The sequence below is a fragment of the Nyctibius grandis genome, chromosome 5 (genome assembly GCF_013368605.1).
Source record: "Nyctibius grandis isolate bNycGra1 chromosome 5, bNycGra1.pri, whole genome shotgun sequence".
In the NCBI taxonomy this organism is placed as follows: Eukaryota; Metazoa; Chordata; class Aves; order Nyctibiiformes; family Nyctibiidae; genus Nyctibius; species Nyctibius grandis.
In genome coordinates this window covers 84,119,670-84,136,767 of record NC_090662.1, presented here as the reverse complement: position 1 = coordinate 84,136,767, position 17,098 = coordinate 84,119,670, and the positions used below count along the sequence as shown (strand labels likewise).

The following is a 17,098-nucleotide window of genomic DNA, read 5'->3' as shown; positions in this document are numbered from 1 at the left end:
TTCAAAAAAGAAATGCAAGCTAGACTTTGTACTTCATAAGCAGTATGATGGTAGCACAAAGAGTACATGAGCACCTCAATTCTTACCACAGCATTACTGAGCAGCTGAGATGATGGTTTGTTTAACTTGGACTGTATGTTCTTCAGCACCAGTGCCTGGCATCCCAGGCATCTCATAACTAAGTTCAGAGACATATAGTGAAGATCTGCCATGATAGGAGGAATGATACTAAAATTCCTTCCGGTGGGACAAATGTCCTCCCAAAAGGCTCGATTAAGTTGCCAATCCTCTGGATGCTTTCCAGGAGCTCTTTAAGCAGATTGCTGTTTGTCTTGGCCTTTCTAAAAGGCAATAGAACTCCCTAAAAGAAGGTACACTCTGCCCAGGGTGTCTGTAGGGCACATGGAGATGAGGAGAATAAGATCGGTTAGCATGAAAAGCAGTACAGTCACAACATGCCACCTGTTGATCCATTGTGTTTTGGTAGGCACTGTGCAGAAGTAGGTTAAGGGAGAATTTGAAGGAGGATAATGAGGTGATTTTACCAGTAACTTGGAGTTTCTCTTCTATGCACGTCTGAGGTGACTTTCGCAAATGAACCATAAAGCTCTACAGTTCACTTAGAAAAATGTACGAGAAATAAGAAGGGCAGAGGTAAGTGCAGAAGGGCTTCCTGAATGAAAATAAGTAGATCAGATATAATGCACTAGAGAAAGGGGAGGGCTACTTCACGCGCTCTGTTTTTGGCAAGTTTGCTGACTCCAGAAAACTGTCCTGACATCGTCATTCTGGGCAAATGGACAAGATGGCATTGCTGAGGGTGCAGTGAGGAGGAAGATGCAGTCATTAACAGTTGAGATGAAAGCCTGTAACTGCATGGCCTGTAATGAAAGGCTGTATCTCGGAAGGTACAAAATGTAGGCAGTGTCTGAAAATATGGGGGGCGGGAACTGGTAAGCAGAAAGTGTTGCTGGCTTAGAAATTGTTGCAACAGAGAAAGAAAGGAACAGGAAAATTAAAACATTGATTTGACCTAATATCCATTTTCCAGTGGTGTTGCAGACTGTGACTTATGTTTAGTTGCTGTCAATTTTTTGGGCATAGAATCCTTTTTTTCCTGAACAGCTCTTTGCTGGGTCATTCTATGAATGCCATATGTGATCTTTGTAAGAGAGCTTCCCAAAGGGAAGTGTGTATATAGTGATGTTACTCATCTCTACACTTCTTGCCCCTCCCAGTGAGTTTTGGACCTGTTAAGTGAGTTTTAGCCAAACTTAGAGATTTAGTAGTTTAAAAAGTATAAACTTTGTAACAGTTTCCCTAAAGTTACCAGCTGGATAGAGCAGAGATGCCTAAGTATACTCATCTGCTGAGGTGGTATTGCAGTTCCACGTCCATTTTGAGGCAGCGTGGCCAGCTGGCCAAAGTAGTGTAGACTTGGCTTGGAGCTGGCTGGAACACCACCACAGCACTGAAAAGAGGACTAGGGGAATTAAGTAGTGCAGTTAGAGTATTTTAGTCCATAAGCTATTGCTGTGTATTATGATTACCTCAGATTTTGCTCTAATAAATAAAATTACCCAAGCTCACAATTGGTCTAGAGAGGGGGAATACTTAAGTGATCCAGCTGAGTCCTATAAATAGAGAATAGAAGCGAAGAACTTCTTTTGTGCTTGGGGGAATATGGAAGTAAGCATAGCCAAGTGTAAATTTTAGAAAGGGATGGGTTTCCCCCAACTCATTTCTCTTACTTGCCTTAACCGTTTAAAGACTCCTTGTAGAAATATGTTCTGTTCTGTCTTGCAGACTTTTCTAGGTTGCCAGGAGAGTGACTTGGAATTTCTTAACTAATGTTTAATGAATAATGTAGCCGTTCTCTGAATAAAGCTTTGAGATTATAATTTTTTAAAACAGTTATGTTGATTAAGTTGAAAGTACCTCACCTTATTTGTTTCAGGGATTGCATTCACTTACAGTGAGATTTCTTTTCAGTAGTCATGTAGTACCATGGCTTTAAACCATATACTTAATTGACTTTTAAAACTTCAGATAATTCAAATTTAAATAGATATTTTAGTTGTAAGATGTATTTTATTTTCTGCATCTTTCAGTGCAAGCACTGAAGTGAAGAAATAAGGTCATTTACACACAACTTTCCCAAAGATGTAGCGGAAGAGGGTGTTGTGTTTTGGTCTGTATCTTGAAATGTGAGGAGTATAATAAGGGGGTTTGTATATTTTTCTGAGCTTTATGAAATTTCCTCCGTTCACATTTGGAGCCCAGGGAACACCGCCCTTTGACAGCTGTGACTTGGGGTGGCTGTAGTCAAATGACAAAGCACAGCAAACACTGCACGTGTGCTTGACTGAAGCATAAAGAATTGATTCGGACCTACAAAACCAAGAGTTAAGCCAGTTCTTGCCAAAGCAGAGCAGATAACCTCATTGCCTTTAATGTAAATATTGGCAATTGCACACAAATGTCTTCAATCAATCCCTCAACTGGCCCTAAGTGTTTGCAGACAAACTGTAAGGGGAGAGGGAAATGTGAACAGGTGGAGCTGTGTCTTCCTTGAAACCAGCTGAGAGAATGACCTATTTTCTCTCCTTTGAAGCTAGGGCATCTAGAGGTGTAAGGCAACTTTGAAGTAAGCTGTGTGTATTGTAGCTTTCATATAAATATTTCTCCTACAATGAAATAGCTTGCTTATTCCTCTGCTCTTTGTTTTGTTTTCTTTTACTCCCACGCAGTATTTAGACCATCTTAGAGATGTATAAATGTGATTTCCACTTGATGTTCCTGTTGTTAATAAAGTTGTGGTTGCTGTTTTCTCAAATGCACTATATGTTTGATAGTAATGAAGAACAAATACTTACAGGGCTTTGGAAGACATTACGGTGTAGTAAATGTACACCTGTCGACTTGAGATGATGAATCATGGGATGTTTATTTAATGCGTATGACTTTTTTTTGAGCTGTTTGTCACAACTTATATGCAGTGGCAGTCCCTTTTGCTGACATACCTGGAAAAGGATATTCATCCGCCACAGAATAAAATGCATCCCAGCTGCTAACTGTCTTAACCTCTGCCTGCTGCTACCAACAATCCAGCCCTTCCTAGAACGGTGGTGAGCAGCGAGGCTTTCTAGGATGGGTCCATTCAGGCCTGGCTCTCTAGTAGGACTGTGATGTTTCATATTGATAATTTTGTTTGTCAGTAGCTGGAATATAGAGTAAAGAAAAGGAGTGCTTTGTGTAAAACCACCTGCAGATGATATTTCTTCAGTCCTAATCCTGAACCAGATTCAAGGTTGGGCTTTAGGGATTAAGCCTGCTTGAACTGGATTCAGACTTTTATCAAAATAAATCCTATTAATCTCAAGAGCTGAAAGTGCTGCATCGGATGTTGTTTTGGTTTGCTGGTACATATGCTAAATATAATGCTCTTAAGTTTTAAACTCTGCTTTGAAATTGTCTGACTGAAATCTAGTTAGTAGAAGGAAAGGTCCTTGGGACTCTCTGACTTGAGTGCTGTCACCATCTCCAAAATGCCCTTGGGTTTTTGTACCTCAAGCCTATGTGGAGTTCTGATACTTTTTATATCTAATCTTAGGGAAAGGAGAGTATTAATTGCAGAGTTGTTGTTCCTGTTGAATTAATTCAGGCGTGAGAGTGTGAAACTTACTGTTAAAAATGCAAGGTTATGTTCTTAACAGTGGCCAAATAAAAAGAAACTTTAAGCCATCTGTTTCATTAGCTCACCTGCTATTTTTTTTTCTTTCAAACCTTTTGTGGTGATTTGAAAATGTTATGGAACACAGCTGGGTCAAGCCTTGTGGCTTCAAAATTGTGAGTCAAGATACAAGGTGTTACAGGCTGTGATGGGTTTTGAAAGCATTAGCACTCCAGCCATCAATATATATTAGCGACAGTGGGTTGGAACTTAGTTTTCTATGAAGGTGTGTGACTTCTAGACACAATCTGTGATCATGAAGCTTTCTAGCTACCTCATCTCCTGTACTCCAGCTCCCAAGCTGGTGAATCCTGTTTTGTGCTGCAGTTAAATCATTGCTGAATGGTATCTTGCGTTTCTTCGGTTCGTTACATGTAATCATGAGCGAGCTTCATGAAGCAAACTGATGGTAGTGGAGGAAGAGCACTGATGCCCTGTTAATTAATTTGGGCATGATCTTGGTATACTGGTGTGGCCTTCTGCTTGCTTGTTAAAGGTCACCAGGGACAGCAAAGACTTGGCTTCAGCCTCCATCTCTTTTGTTGACTAGGGAGGAAAAAAAAAAGGGAGGAGGAGGAGGGGAAGGGACAGGTTGTGCTGAGGCCTTTGTGATAGCAGTCACTTGTTTCTGTGTGTCTGAAAAGGAAACAAATTACGTATTGGACAAAGATGGCTTAGAACAGCAGACAATGAAAAAAATCAAGAGTTGCAAAAGTTGAGATTAAAACATTGTGAGGGAAGAAGATGCCCTAAAGACAAACACATTTCCTGAAGTCAGAGATCAGTCTGAGAATTAAAATAAAATACTGAATATAAAAAATACAATTTTCAAGGTGGAAGAATTATTTCATTTCAACTAATAACTCACTTGATAGTTGCCATTAATAAAATTTATCTTTAAAAGAGATGACAAAAGGTGTGGATGAATTATCCTCCTTATATTACTTCCCCGCCCCCAAAAGAAAACAAGTGAATTCTTTCTGGCTAGTTCTCCCCAATACAAAGAGAAAAGAGACTTTCAATTTGATTTTTCTGTGCTGCAAAAATTGTAGCTCAAGGGGAGGTGGGGGATGTTCTGGAATTAGGGAAAATATCCATTGTAGCATCCCCTGCTTCAAAACAATGTTTCTTTTCCTCAATTTTTCCACCATGTTGTTAGCTGCATTGCACAAGGAGAAACTGCAAAGCAAGCAGTAGCTCTTGTGCTAGGCAGTTGAGGCTTCTTGGATGCAAGTCAACTAGGAATTTGTCTGGGAAACTGTGACTTTGGGACTTCTGGGGAATTCCAGGTTATCTGGAGGCAAGATTTCTAGTAGCCATTGTTGCTAGAAACAACCTCTTGTAGTTCAGAGTTTATACGAACTTGCATATTGGTGCTGTCTTGTACTCTCACAGGTAGTGTGTATATGTACAGTTTGCCTCTCTCTTGGCATCTGGATTTGGCCTGTTTCACACGAACATGCATTAGACCATCTCTCAGCCAGTCTCATGTGGGGAAAATTCCTTGGTGCTTAAACTCTCTCTCAAGCTCGTTCTCAACATTGTCATCTTCATGGTTGTGGGACCTCTGGTTTGTTTGTTTTAAGCGGTGCCTATTATCTCTGAGTGTTCTGGAATAGTAGAAGAATAACACTCTACAAGAGGAAATCACTTAATCCCACTAAAAAAATTGGATGCTACCTCTATATAATCACTTTCTTTTCAAAGAAAGTCATACACTGATTTCAAAACCACAACCTGTTCCTTTCTCATAAAATTTTGTGTGCAGAAAATTTACACTTGGTATTTTGACTTGAACCTGCCATGAAAGGTTTTTGCTCATTTGTTGATGGGAAGCAGCGTATCTTGTAGGGTATTTCTCCTTTATCAATCCAAGGGAGGAGGCTTTTTGGTAAATACTAGTTAGCTTGTTTCCAGTAGCCAGTTCTGTACTTGCAGTCATCTTCATCGGGAAAATGTTACTTTGCTCTGTATCAGGATTCTTATGGTAGGGAGGATCGGCCAAATGCCTCCCTGTTCATGGGGGGTACTGTTACATTCTTCTGGATGGTTTATAAGCTCTTTCTGGGTAGCTGAACTGGCTTATTTGTACTTGGGTTTTTTTTTTTTTCCCCTTTTTCAATCAAGCCTTGTTTGCACTAGCTAACTATTCTTGTAACAGCTTCCAGCCTGGGTGGGACAAGCTGCTTCTTTGTCCAGAGTCCTGTCTGGGGTCGTAGCAGGGAAAGGCAAGGAGCACAACTTGGACATAGTGCACAGAGAATGAGAAATGAAGGGAAAGTGCCAAACTCTAGGTGATGTTTGGTTATAGGTAATTATGAATGAAAGTGTGCTCACTTTTAAGTATACTAAACAAAGAGCATGCTGATCTGTTGGGGGGAACAGAAAGTTACTGAAGTGGTTGGTCAAAGTTCTGCAGTTGGCTTCAGCTGCCGCAGGAGTTTAGCCCTGATTTGAGGTGCACGCTGCTTTCAGATGATGTGAACCTTCTAAAGATTAGAAACGAGGTGAAATCAACATCTTAATTTTAGCTCTCAGGGTTTGTCATGACTTAACACTTATGTCAAGGATAGATTGGTTTTGTAAACATGTGCTTGCAATATCTCTTAAATAGAAGAAAAGCACTTTGTCAGTTCTGCCTGTCTTCTGTGAAGTTGCAGCCTTTTTGTAGTTTGTAAACTAGCTGTGAAGAGGTAGCCAAATAGTAGCGCGTATGTATGTATGTGTGTGTATATATATGGTGGATTTTTCTTTACACTTAAAAACTGTGCTAGTGTCTGAAAGAGTAAGATATCATCAGCTAATTAAGATAAAAGAATAACTAGGGAAAATGTTGAATGCATGGCAAAAAATAGTAATTGAGAAGGCTTCAGGCAACATAGTGGAGAACTAAGAGCACATGGGAGAGAGGTGGAGAGAGGAAGTAGCTGGGGGATGTCAGATTTCCAATGCTTGGTTCCAACCAGTAATACCTGTCACTATGGAGCTGATCACTGAAAAACTGGGAGGGAAGCTGTGATCAGAGGCATGCTTTGGCTTGTGTGCCTCTGCTCCCTAAATTAGCTTTGCATTCCTGTTCCCAATCATTGCTAAAATAAGAAGTTATGCATAAGGTGAACTGGTTTTGAACTTACAGGACTGTGAAACCTCAAGGGAGCTTTTTCCCCCACCCCTTTCCATTGGCTTCAGAGAGAAATTTGTACGGTATTGGAGGTGAGGGTTATTTTGCCTCCTCTGTTGCCAAAGCATGATGTTCATTCTGGATGCAAACTTCAATTTGAAAAATGTATTTGGGGCTGTCAGAATGGCCCTCAGTGGAAAGACAAAGAAGCTATTCATGGTACATGAGTTAACTGTCAGCAAATAAAGAACTGTATACATATGAAGGAGAACTAAGTGCTAATAAAAGGGTGTTATGGAGTTGTAACTGGGAAGCAGAGATAGACGTACGGCCAAAAGATTTTCTGGTTTTCAGACCTCTCTGTAAATTACCAGTGCACGGTCCTAGAAACCAAACCAATCCTAGATTAGATTATTTTTTTCTGCTTATTACAGATTAGCTTTGCTTAGAAACGATAATGAGGGACAGTGATTTCGGCACATAGATCTTGCGTTTCTAAAGTTTGTGCTTGTTCTGATTTTAGTGAGCAAGAGATCTCTGAAAGAATCCCATTAGCGTGTGTGGGGCACGCAGGTCTTTAATTCAGCCCTGCAGGTTGGTCCAAGGGAAGCACATACTGTAGGCTGCTTTTATTGTTTCGCTATTGCTATTTAGTCTATTAAAACTATTTGCCCTGTAAGAAATGAATGCGAATATTTCCCCTGAGATCAGACTGTTTCAAAGATGCTTTGTTGAGATCATTTGCCACTTTGGTGAATGTTGTTTTCAAAATTGGAAGTGTCAGCAAATATTTCATTATTAAATTATGCCTCTCTTTAGTCTCTTTTTTTTTTTTTTAAAAAAAAGATAGACGGTAGGAAAACAGATAACCAAAACTTATCTGCACTGAACGCAAGACTGTACATTGTGTGCTGACTGGGGGGGTGGGGGGAAGCACTTGCTGGCTTGCTAAATTGAGATAATACTTTGGATGTTGACAGGCAGAAAAACAATTAGAGCTGTCAGATGCTTTGCTGACGTGTGCATTGTCACATGGAGAGATGGCTTGTTTTGTGCCAGTAAATCTGAACTGTTCAACTCTCAGCAAGATATTAAGTTAATTAATAAAGTTCCTCATAGCTGGGCTTGGAATGTGAGGTCTGTTTATTTGTGAAGGCAACTGGTCCAGGAATAAACAATGGAGGTCACTGATGGGGCCTGTTAGGTGTTTTCTGTCAGTGCTATGTTACAGGCTAGTAAAAGACTTCCTTCTGCTTAGTTTATTGGTACATTAAAACGGTGTTACCCGACTGAAGTGTTTCTGTATTTTATACTGTTAATAGTTGTGCAGATAGTAGTTTTCTTTGAAGTATGCCACTTTATGTGGGGAAAATGTTTATTTAAACTCTGACCTATTTGGGTTTGCAGGTGCTTACTAATGTCTCAAAAGACTCTACTTTTGTATACACTGGTATTCTTAAAAGCTATCACTTTTTTGTTGATTAATCATACAAGCATATTTGAAATCTGGTTTTACGTACACATTTGGACATAACTCATGTTTCTTTTGTTTTCTAAATGGGTACATCTAGACAGGGGTTTTGGGGTGTGTGCTGGGCTGGCTTTACAGCAGACTTGCTTAGTGCTTCTCCATGAAGCTTGTCCTGTCAATGTGGCGTGACCCCTCTGGCTCTTAACGGGCTCTGAGGTGTGTTGCTGCTGACCATCACAGCTTGTCAGGTGAAGATCAGTGTGGCTTCTGGATCGTGTGTCGATATTTGTCAGCTGCGGGATGAAGTATTTAGTTGTAGAAGGGAAATCATCTTTCCACTCTAGCTTGAGAGCTGCACTAGTACATCTTTTTGATGCAGAAAGAGATGTTCACTTCACCAGGAGAAAGCAGCTCTGATTAGACTGTAAAACATGAACTGTACTAAATATTTGCTTTCTGAGTTTTTCCTGCACGGTTTCTGGCTCCACGTGCAGTTCTGTTAAATCCATCAGCATCATCAGATTCCATGTTTCTTGTGTAACCCTACCCTCTTGTCTTTACTAACCTCCTCTAAATAACTTTCAGATTTCTTTTACTCTATTCCTGTGTTATCCATTTTCCTAGTACTTAATTCTTAAAAAATATTGTCTTTCATTTTATCACTTTATCCATATTGGATTGCCTGAATACATGAGCTTCCTTTATTGCATTATCATGGTTTATTTTTCCTCTGTCTTCTTAAATAAACCAGCTCTCTTATTAGTTTTTGGATTTGTTTTTTTGGTGGATTTTTGTTGTTGTTGGGGTTTTTTTCTGGTTTTTGGTTGTTTGTTTTTTTTAAAAAAAAAATCACCATTATTGGTTGTTCGGCTTTTGATTTTGTTTTGGGGTGTTTTTTTATTCTTCAGACAGTTCTTCTTGGGGTTGTTACTCTGAGATTTTTGAAATTCAGCATCTCAGCAGTTCCAGCTAGAGATTAACTTTTGAGCTGTGATGCCAGTGGATCTGTTTATGCAGAAGAAAAGCAGCTCCTACAAAAGCTGAACCCATAGCAAAACCACTAGAGTTCAGATCCGTAATTAATCTAGAACTTAACACTGGATAAACCTTGAGCAGCTTGACCGTTGGTAACAAGAGAGCAGAGGGTAAATGGCTGATTATGGAGTCCCAGCCTATCTCCCTAGGTTTCTAACTCTATTTCTATGCTTCAGAGTTTTTTTTCCCAGCGTCTGAGTACAGAAAGAGATTTTTGAACTCATGGGATTTTTGTTTCAGAAAAAAACAACCCTCTGAACACTTTTTCCATTTACAAATATTGGGCAATTTCTTTTTTAAAATTAAATTGGGAGCTAGTACACCATATTAACTGGTATGACTTTGGCGTTATTTAAGCAAAGGCAGCAGAACCGTGCTCAAAAGCAAGAACTGGCTAGGCTAGATGATATGACTTGGGTTTTGGTTTAGTAGCATCACAGTGCCTATGGAAAAACCCAGAGTAACACTTTAGCAAGTTTTTCCTTACAGAACCAGCACAGTGTTGGCAGGGGTTAAACCACCTCTGCTTCCCTGATGCATCTTCTCGTTTTAGAGAGAGAAAGCAGCAATCTGTCTGTTTGCTTTTCTTTCTGTGTTTTCCAGCATTGCTACTAAATGCACAGGTTTGGCGGGACTAGAATCCTTCAGATGCTTCTGTACTGGGAGCAAGGTTGGACTCTCACAGACGGCTGTAATTAAAAATGTTTCCCCCTTGTTTTGCTACACCGCCACCTGCTAGGAATTACTGAACAAACACTGAAAGCATCTATAATCAGTCCGATGAGACATTCAGGCAGTATATAAAGGAATAGGGGCACCTGTTACTGGAAACTGTTATGAGTTTACTCTGGAGTTGTTTGTTTAATGCTATTTCTCTTGGTACTCTTTTTGTAATAACTTTTAATATTTTAGGAAATAAACTGTAATGAAACTTCTGATATGTCTACAGAACGGGTAGACATTGCTAAAGCATGAGATGTTTGATTCCTGTTATTATTTTTAAAGAGAGGATGCTGTGTTGCCTCTTCTACCCAATAGATGTTAAGGTGAATTTGTTAACTTTTTAAATTGGTAATGCCTCACTCTAAACACGAGGATTTTTCTCTCTTCTAGCTGCTGAGAGAAGTCTGCTGCATTCTCTCTGGTATACCTGCAAGTATGACTTGACTGATTTGCATTCATGGCTCTTGGATGATCTGGTGAACCATGGAGCTCAAAGTATGGGTGGATGGAGTCCAGAGAATTGTGTGTGGGGTCACCGAAGTCACAACATGCCAGGAAGTTGTAATAGCCCTTGCTCAGGCTATTGGTAAGTAACTCTCTCAGCTGGGTGTCTGGGAACTGGGTGAAGCTGGTTTTTATGAAGCTAAACCAAGGCGTGGTGGGGTTTCACTGAATGTCAGTAGAGCATGAACATATAATGCACAAGGGATAACCTTGGAGTGTAAACTTGCAGCCTTTGATTTTTAACCTGCTAGAGAGATTAAAAAGAAAGAAAAGAAACGCTTTGACATCTATAAACTTCCATTCAGTACCAATTTATTCTCTAAATAATAATATGCTGCTGTTCGTTATTGTAAATACAGCAGGGACTAAAGAAGGTGCTAAACTGTCAATATTTTTGAGTACCAAAGAAATATAAAAGCAGTGCAAAATAATTGGCTGGCTTTCACAAGCTAATGATGTTTGTTGAAATTATACACATTGTAAGTATCCCTAGCTACACTGGGAATAGTATAGATCAATGAAATAGATCCCTCAAGTTCTCCTCTTACTCCTGCGCTCCACATAACTCAGTACTAATGAAAGGGTAACTTGAAGTCTGTTCACTGTTAGCTACTTGCTGAACAGTTTATTTGAAAAAAAAAAAAAATTTCAGGCTCCAGTACAAGAAAGAACATTCAGGCTTGTCAGGTCTTAGTGATTGAGAGTATCCTGAATAAGCCTCAGCTTCATCCCTTCAGTGCTCCCTGTGCTGAATCTTATTCTTTGCTGAAATTCTATAATTGGCTTTACATACTATTTAAATTTAGCAATTAAAACCTATCTCTTACCTAAATTAAATTCATAATTTAAGGGCTAGCTTTTGCATGTGTCAGTATTGCAACAATTTTGCAAGATTGTATTAGCAGTCTGACTCAATTGCAAAATAATATTTTTCTAATAAAAAACAACTTAGGGTCATGAATGTCAACTAGCTGTTCTACCTATAAGCATGAAGTCAATTTCTCTGAATTTCTATTATGTTTATTTATTGAAATGTATACTTCTGAACATCATTTCCATATGCTTTCATCTGATGGAGTAGAAGACTGGCACTTTTTTATTTTATATCTTAAGGGCATTGAACACAACGCTAGCATGTGTATACTCTATCTGTATGCATCAAATACCTTTTAAAGTTTTATTTAAAAATTGTAGAAAGTCAGTATGTCTCTAAAATCTTGTTATTCAATGGTTAACTGTTAAGTGTGCTTTTACCATTTGTGTTAGTTGCAGCTTTTCATTTAATACTAATTGGTTTATCAATTGCTTGCTTCCATATCTCATTTTCTGCCTATAGGATTTCTTAAGACATAATTATGCTAGCATGATTATTTCCTAGTAATGATTAAGAAGTGTTAATATTTAGAAAAAATAAACTGGTTGTGATAGACTTCCGTTCTTTATTTTCAATCTTTCTTTCATCCTGTTTCCTTTGCTTCCTCCCCAAAACAAAAAATGTCAGACTCTCCAGTTCTAGACAATAATAATGTTCTTCTGTGTAATTTCTCTTTGTTTTTTTTCCTGTATGCTCAATTAGCCTGAACTGTGAAAAGCCTCCATCAGCCTTGGAAACACAGACAGTTTTTGTCGACTCAGCAATGTGTTTTCTGTAACACGTCACCAGTTCATCTGGGGCATGCAGTTCTGGTTCCATGTGGAGATAAATTTCAGTTACAACCAGAGCCAAATTAAGATAATCTTTTGGAAACTCCTTTCTGAGGCAGATATCCTCTCTAGAAAACACCTAGAGTAATTGCGCTCCAGTGTTTCACTGGGGCTGCTAGAACAATATTAAACACCATATAAATGACACTTGCATGTCTTTGGCAGATGGGCCTTTCCCAACCTTCCTGTCAGGCCATTCGTCAGAGAAGCAACCAGATGTCTGCTCCTTTGATTTGGCTATAGGTACCAGCTTACCAGGAATATTTGTTCCTCAAAATTGAATGTGAATCTATTAAAATATATCTCTAGCTCTCACCTGGCATTTGGTGGTGGAAAGTAGCCAGTCTTAGTTGGCTTCTTCCTTGGTTGGCTCTGATCTTGTTTTCCACTTTGTTTTCCAGTCTGGCTCTTTCAGCAGTCACATAGCTTAGCAGGACTCAGTATTATTTTCTCTGTCTGTTGCTCTGTCTGCAAAGCTTTTGAGATGCCCATTTTGATTTATTGTGTCTTATCATTTATTGCTAGGTCCTTGACTTAAAAAATACAACCCCACCACACATACACACACAAAACACAGCCTTCTTCACTGAGCCTAGAATATGAACTGCAATAGGTGTATTATTAGTGCTGAAGTGCAGCATCTGGAATATCTGCAAGTTAACTTATTTTACAGCCGTATCCACTGAAGCAAGCAGAAGCCAAGGATACTTGTACCCTTTTAAGACATCCATAGTTCAAGAAGCGTCTCATGGACAAACTGAAGCTGTCTCTACTCTAGAGACATGAAAAGTAAAGCTTTACATGTATTTCAAAAATAGGAAAATCAAAATTATTGTAGAGTGGGTTGTGGTTGGAAGGTACTTCTGAACGTCATCTAGTCCATATCTGCTGCTCAAAGCAGGGTCAGCTAGAGCGGGTTGCTCAGGACCATGTGCAGTGTGCAGTCAGGTTTTGAATATGGCCAAGGATGGAGACTCCACCATCTCTCTGGGCAACCTGTTCTGGTATTAGTCACTCTTACAGTAAGAGGGGTTTTTTTCCTTATGTTGAAATGGAATTTCTTTTATTTAAAGAAATTTCTTTTCCTGTCGCTTGATCAAATGCAGGGCCATGTCTACTGATCTCCCACCATGATAAGAGCAAAAAAAAAAAGGTTTACATCTGTTTCCTTTCCAGCTCTCCCTCGTGTTATGGAAATTCAGTAATAATTTTCTTCAGGACACAAAAGTATTCTTCCTTATTTATTCATTCATTCATTTATGCAAAGACAGGAACTTAAGCTGTAAATAGCTAGGGCTATCCTAGCCAAACAAAAATAGCAAGTCATTCCAGGCTGTCCCCCTTTGTAGGAGGTTCTGTCCCATACCCAACGTGTAGCCTAATCCTTTGACAGTGAAGTGCCGTCACTTAACTTGCATGGCTAATGCTCCTTGACTTGTTCCTTACAAATTGGTATTTGCCACTATTACCTCTTTGAGTGGACAGGCCTGCATGTCTCTCTTCCTTTGAGGCTGTACTCCTGATAGATAACATTTGGGCTACCTGTTCTTGCATTATGATCTCCTTCCCCTGTTGCCCATCACTTGATCATTGAGGAACAGGAAATTATTCTACTCCCAAGTTTCTGTACAAATTAGGTTTTTTAAAATTTCTATTTGGCTTGAAGTTAAAGGGTTTGAATTAAATCTCAAAACAAAAAAGAAGGGAGAGTTGTCTCCTTTGGTGATCCCAGCAAAGCTTATTTTGAAAATACATGTATATGATTTAATGAATGCGAGAGAGAATAATATCAGTTGGATATAATTTTGGATGCTGTAATTGATTGTTTCTCTAACTTAGAAGGAGTTAGAAATGCCTTAGCTGGAGGGAGCGTCTATGGAATTCTGTTCAAGACAGACATAAAACTATCCAGTTACAAGTTCCCAGAGAGTGAAATCACCTCCCACTGGGATCTTGAAGAACACTCGATATTACCTTTTATGAGTTTTATCCAGCGCTGCTTTATTTCTTTTTTTTTTTTTTTTTAATACAAGCTGCTTGCAAATTACAAAGAGGAAGATTTGGCCTTATAATACAAATAAGAGAAGTGATCGTTTCAAAACGAGAAACTAAGTACTCACCAAAAAGTAAAAATATACCACAGCACACAGTTTAAATGGAGAACCATGAGTCCTGTTTTAAAAATATTTTTGCCAGGAGAGATGAGCTAGATTTTATCACATCCATCCTTGTCTATTTTAAAAATGTACACTTGACACCAAATTCTGCCTGTTCTTCAGCTTTCACTAGCTTTTCTGTATTCTGTGAAAATCATGCCAGAATGGCTTCATATATACATTGCTCACTCATTTTGATTTCTCTTTTTAATTTGGGCAACCGAAAAACAAATTTTAAAAGTTATTGATACTTTTCAACTGTATTTATGGTGAGATGGTTGGTGAATCTGGTCAGGGGTCTGTTTTGCAGAGTAGTATATGGATTTATAGTTGAGTATGTGTTAATATAGTGGCTTCTCTCAAAAAAACATTGTAACACTGAGGGGAAAAACAGGTGGTATCCTAAAAGAAAGTGAGCTGATCGTGTTAGCTGATAGTTTAGGCAAATACAGTTTAACTACAGAAGATTTTTTTTTTTTTAAATTGGCTTTTACTGGTTGTTTTCCATTCGAATCTAAAAAAATAAAAATCTTCCAAAGGAATATGGTGATGAATAGCACAGTCACAAATATACTTGCCCTGTTTCTTCAGAAGTGTTTTTCTCCCAGTTCCAGCCCCTGTGAGGATTTTTACTGTATTTGTTGTAATTTCTTTTCCCTCTGGAGACTAGAGTCCATCTTCTGTACTCAGAATGACATGTCTGTTTCCTAGAAAGAGAATATATTGGCCTAGAGAATCAAAGCGTGAATTTGTTACCAAAGTGCACTGTTGTTTTCTGCCCTCCCCATAATTTTCTGTAGCAAATAATTAAAATGGCACACTTGCTTTAAATAGTGCTGTGGATTTGGGTTTTCTGGCTGTAGCACAATATCGGGAGAGTATGAGCAACACTTCACCAAAAAAAGACGTACAGCTATCTCTTTTTAAAATTAAGCAAACACAGCTGTCAATTTTTTTAATTGCAGTTGAATATTTTTCCTCAAAGATAAATGGGGTGTATTTGTGAAAATAAAGCACAGATCTGTTCATGCTGTTTCAAACATGCGTTACAGCGTTGTAAGGCTCAGCCAGAGCTGTATCTGGTAAAATCACACCCCTTCGTTGTGGTCCCTTCTTATATTCATCCCTTCCTCCAAATAATTTTGGCTAAAGCGAGTGTCAGAGGTGGGACACTTTGAGAGACGAGAGTCTGAGGTTGAATTCAGTCACAGCGCTGAGTTTGAAGAGGATTAGAAAAAGGGAGCGATTCTTGTTGTGTACGAACTAAGGTTTTTAAATATTGAATTAATAATGTAGTTTACTGCTAAGAATCATTTAAAGCTTGTGTTGTTTTTGACCCCAAAATTTCATTCTATGCTGCTTCAAATAGCAACATTAAGAAGGATAATAAGAAGTGCAAGAAAGCTGCATGCTGTGGTGATTTCACGGTGCGATCATATAAACTTTGTGGTTGAGAAATCTAGTGACAGTAACCTTGCTGAAAGGCACGGTGGTGGGGTGGGATGATTTGTTGCCACCTTTAAGGATGCACTATGCCTAGCATAGCAGTGGCATGTGCAGCAGAGACCTGGGCTGCTTGATCTGCTTTGCCACGTCTTGCTGTTTGACCTCAGCCAAACTGCTCCTCCACATTGTTTTACCTATTTAGGAAATGGGTCTAAAATAAGCGCAGTACCTCAGGGTGCTTAGGCGAAAGGCAGTTGAAAGGATGAAATGACTGTAAGTGCTTTGTTTTGTCAGATTACGGTAAACTCTTGTATACTCTTTTTTTCAAGTGAAAGCATAACAGTAATAAACTAAGACTTCAGTCCCGATAAAGATACGTGATCGTGCTGTGAGCACAGCTGTACCTAGTGAGCTAAGCAGACCGCCCTCGCTGCCGTTAGACTTGAGCCTGTATATCTCCGTGGACATGTGTTCCTAGGACTAGGACTGGACCCCTACGCTGATTTTCATTGTTTTCTGGCGTATGCATACATGTGCGTGCATAATATGGCATGAGTTAAGAAATCTGAGTAATGCAAACTCTAACCTCTATTTTAAAGGCTTTTTTACTCTTAATCTTGCTACGGATGTTAACTTAAGTATCACATACTGAATGAAAAGTCAGTTTCATATTTCAAAGATATTGAGTTCAAATCATACAGGGTTTATTAAAATTGCCAGCAATTACTTTTCTATCAGGGCTGTTGAAGATTCAGGAGTTAATGCCCTTGCCCCTTTGGTAAGACAGAGCATTTTCTCCCACGTGTTTCACACGTTAAGAGTTCTTACAAGATTTTACCCAGGTACAATTATTTTTTTTCTTTATATTGCCTTGTAAGGAAGACAGTATCCTTTAGCCTAGAGCTGGAGGGCCATCTCTGAGAAACCAAGTGGGTCAGAAAGCAGTATCCAGGCTGGGGAGGGCATGTATTTGTCAGTGCCCCCAGAGCTCTGGGCAGTCTGGGTTTGGCTTGGGCATGTGTTGGCATACCTGGCTTTACCTCCATGGGAACCTGCCCACAGACAGGTGACAGTGTCTCACTATGCACTGTTGTGTGTTTGGGGTGCTAATTCAGGTTTAGCTCAAGAGCAAGACTCATAGGGCTTCCTCTTTAGTTTGGCTGTCTTAAGACTTGCATGTAAGACAGACGTTGCCTTTTCTTTTT

The 17,098-nt window shown here is 39.2% G+C and overlaps 1 protein-coding gene across 2 annotated transcripts in view; it reads left to right on the top strand.

The window, feature by feature from the left end:
• RASSF8 (Ras association domain family member 8) overlaps positions 1–17,098 on the top strand; it is a 94,969-nt gene that overhangs the window by 57,753 nt on the left and 20,118 nt on the right. For both annotated transcript variants that reach the window (XM_068401955.1, XM_068401954.1), the window contains exon 3: positions 10,474–10,669. In XM_068401955.1, coding sequence (XP_068258056.1) covers positions 10,567–10,669 — 103 coding nt within the window. In that variant the 5' untranslated portion in view covers positions 10,474–10,566. The remainder of the gene's footprint in view (positions 1–10,473; positions 10,670–17,098) is intronic.